The sequence below is a fragment of the Malania oleifera genome, chromosome 1 (genome assembly GCF_029873635.1).
Source record: "Malania oleifera isolate guangnan ecotype guangnan chromosome 1, ASM2987363v1, whole genome shotgun sequence".
NCBI classification, from domain to species: Eukaryota; Viridiplantae; Streptophyta; class Magnoliopsida; order Santalales; family Ximeniaceae; genus Malania; species Malania oleifera.
In genome coordinates, this window is record NC_080417.1 from 125,761,411 (window position 1) to 125,764,792 (window position 3,382).

Genomic DNA, 3,382 nt, shown 5'->3' on the forward strand with positions numbered 1-3,382 from the left:
ACACACACACATTAGAGACTTTTAGGTTAAGTTGGTGTTCTTGTGGGGCTTTCCTAGTGCTGCTACCGCATTATGTTTCAAATTTTTTTATGAATAGAGAATGGTTTAAGCCAAAACTTGTATATAAACCACAACTCCAACTCAGACCCATTTTGTGTTGGACAAAGTCCACTTGTTAGTTTATTTACTAAGCCAGGTAGGGGAGGGAGAAAACTCGCACACGCATAAGGGACTTTTGGGACAAGCTGGTACTCATGATGGCTCTCTTAATGCTAACACACTATGTCAAAACCTTTAATGAACAAGGAGTGGACTAAGCCACACCTTGTATATAAGTCACAACTCCAATTCCAGTCATCCTATGTTAGATGAAGTTCACTTATCATTTTTTCTGCTAACTCAGGTAGGGTAGGGGGGAAACTCACATATATGAGAGACTTTTGAGTCGACTCGGTACTCATGAGTCCTCTCCTAATGCTAACACATTGTCAAAACCTTTGATGAACAAGGAGTGGACTAAGCCACAACCTGCATATAAGCCACAAGCCACAACTTGTATATAAGCTACAACTCCAACTCTAGCCATCGTATGTCAGATGAAGTCCACTAATTATTTTTTCTTCGGGGGGGAAAACTCAGACACGAAAGACTTTTGGATCAAGTTGGTGTTGTGAGGGCTCTCCTAATGCTAACACACTATCAAAACCTTTAATGAACAAGGAGTGGACTAAGCCACAACTCCAACTCCGGCCATCCTCCTAAGCCACAACTCCAACTCCGGCCATCCTATGTCAGATGAAGTCCACTTATTATTTTTTTGCCAAGTCAGGTAGGGTAGGGAGAAAACTCACACTTGAGAAACTTTTGGGTCAAGTTGGTGCTCGCGAGGGCTCTCCTAGCTAATACAATATGTTTCATAGCTTTTGATGAACAGGGAGTGAACTAAGCCGATTCCACCCAACAGTACCATAGGAAAATGAATAAGTCACTAAAACTGATGATATATTGATATAGTATTACAACAGAGTAAGAACTCTCCCATAGCAGACTCCAAAATGCATCTTCCAAGAGAAGAAAGCAATACTAGTTAACAAGGTTTTCATAACTTAGATTTACAAAATAACTTCATGTGCAACCGAATGCCAAAAGAGGGCAGAACAGACCAGAGAGATTCAGGGCTTTCTTACGGCCTTGCACCTGCGGCGCTTTCGACTAGCCTCTGAATAGAAAATATAAGCCTTCAATTTTTGGCAAATTCTTCCCCTGCCAATGATGAACTCAATAACACACTTGTCCTTCTTCTTCAGCTTGTTGTCCCTTGAAAATTTGATCCATCCAGTAGTAATTGCAATCCGACCATCCTTCCTAAAAGTGATTTTGACAGGCCACAGCCTCCCATTCTGATTGCAAAGCACAACTTCTTCCTTTAATTTTATATCATTAACAGACAGCAACAGTTTTGGAATGTTCTACAACCAGAAACCATGTCAAGCCAAGAATAATCTTTCAGCATTTGCAGCCAAACCCAGAAGATTAAAGTGATGATCAATTCAAAAAAGCTTAGGCTATATGTCAAGGAAAACAGACATCAAAATAATTTCCAAAAGGAAAAAACAATATACAGGAGAGACTAGAAAAAACAACAGCAGCAATTGCAGTGACCGATTTTGAAAATTGTTGATGTGTAGCTATAACGATCAATGCAAAAGTGGAAGGTGGTTCATTCAACTCATTTTTTTGGTAATAATAAAAAAGGGAAGAAGCTGTTTAACTTCATGTTTCAGTAAACAAATCCACAAAGTAAAAAATGTTTGCAACCAGGAACTCCAAACAAATTATCCCCACTCTCTTTAACCTTTGATGTGGTCGCGCGTTAAAATTTCTGAAGTTACAACCCATTTAGCAGTTACCTGTATCAATCACTTTGCACTCTAAAGGAATAATATTTTCTGCAGCATAAACACATGACAGAAAGTCAAACAAAGAATGTCAAAATTGTTCATAAACTAGAAACTCACCAAAGCATATGGCATTGACATAGAAGCAATGAAACATGGGTACTTGGGTGAGTCCAATCCAGCTGCTTCAAACACACTGCGTACCTCAGCATTCCTCGTAGCAATACTTTTCAATTTCCATCGACCTTCAGGAGAATCTGTTAGCTTACAGCTGATCAAAAACAAAGAAAAATGGAGAACAGCAGAGTGCTGATGACTAAGAAAAACTAATAGCCTGATTTTTCAATTCTTGGCCAAAGTCCGAAAATTTTACACACACAAGACACAAAAAGGCATACAGAAAACATAAATAATAACCTGATATTTCAATCATTTGGTCCAACTCTGAAAATTTGAGCTTGTGCACATGAGCAGGCTTGATACCAGTCGGCTCTGCTTCTTCAGCTCCTTGTTCATTCTTGATAAGGTCGGTAACTGCAGTTTTCAACTTCTTGCATCCATTCTTAGCAAACACACTAACATAAAACAGATATTTCCCATTATATCTGAAAACTAAGAAGTCCCCATGCTCTATGGAATGATCATTCAAAAACCCTTGCCAGCCATTACCAATGAACACACCATTTTCAAAAGTTTCCACCTCCACACTACAACACACTCCAGCAAGATCCTTGAGAACAACCTCCTTTGGTACATTTCCATTGAAGTGCTCAATAAATGCCGGCGGTATGCGCTGAAAGTCAAAGTAAAAACTCAACAAAAAGAAAATAAAAATCGAGAATATCAAATTAATAACTTGACAGTCTCACTTTCTTTCTTTTTTGCCCCTAAGCCCACATAGAAATGAAGACCCAATTAAACTCAGCAACCAAAAAACAACCATACAAGACTCAGAAGATTTGATTTCACGTTTTCTCTACACCACCCCCCCCCCCCCCCCCCCAAAAAAAAAAAAAAAAAAAACAACCCAGGATGACATTTCTTCAAGTTTCTCGGCAACCAAACAAATAAAGCACAACACCCAAGTTCTTTTTTTGTACCGTTACAGAGTACTAAGACAGAGCCCCAACTCCAAGTCTCATTAAACCCAACCTTTTTTTCCTCTTTGGGCAATACATTTAACCCCAAGCATACACGAAAAGGAAATGAAAGCTCAATTATTTCTAAACCCACTAACAAGAACAGATGGCAACATGAAAAAAGAACAATATATAGCTAGCTTACCAGCCGTTCAGAACTGAGGTGTGCCAGAAAAACCTTGAAGAATTCAGGCTTCTTCATGACACTGCAGCGGCCACGACCGCCACCGCTACCTCCGCCTCCGCCTCTGCTGGCCATTATTTAAACTTCGGCAGTGTTCTTCCCGAAGAAAAAGGCACAACAAAGAAGAAGAAGAAGAAGAAGAAGAGGGAATGGAATTGCAG

At 39.6% G+C, this 3,382-nt stretch overlaps 1 protein-coding gene across 2 annotated transcripts; it reads right to left on the bottom strand.

Annotated features, from left to right (window-relative positions):
- Window positions 1-977: 977 nt before the first annotated feature.
- LOC131159307 (putative B3 domain-containing protein At5g66980) lies at window positions 978-3,382 on the bottom strand. 2 transcript variants are annotated; one of them, XM_058114096.1, is made up of 4 exons: window positions 3,183-3,382; window positions 2,316-2,691; window positions 2,019-2,143; window positions 978-1,469 (listed from the first exon to the last, which is right to left on the bottom strand). In XM_058114096.1, exons 1-4 carry the CDS (start codon window positions 3,294-3,296, stop codon window positions 1,173-1,175), a joined length of 912 nt encoding a protein of 303 aa, XP_057970079.1. In that variant the 5' UTR covers window positions 3,297-3,382; the 3' UTR covers window positions 978-1,172. The 2 variants fall into 2 exon arrangements, with proteins under 2 accessions (XP_057970079.1, XP_057970070.1); XM_058114087.1 differs by having other exon boundaries at window positions 2,019-2,155; window positions 3,183-3,375.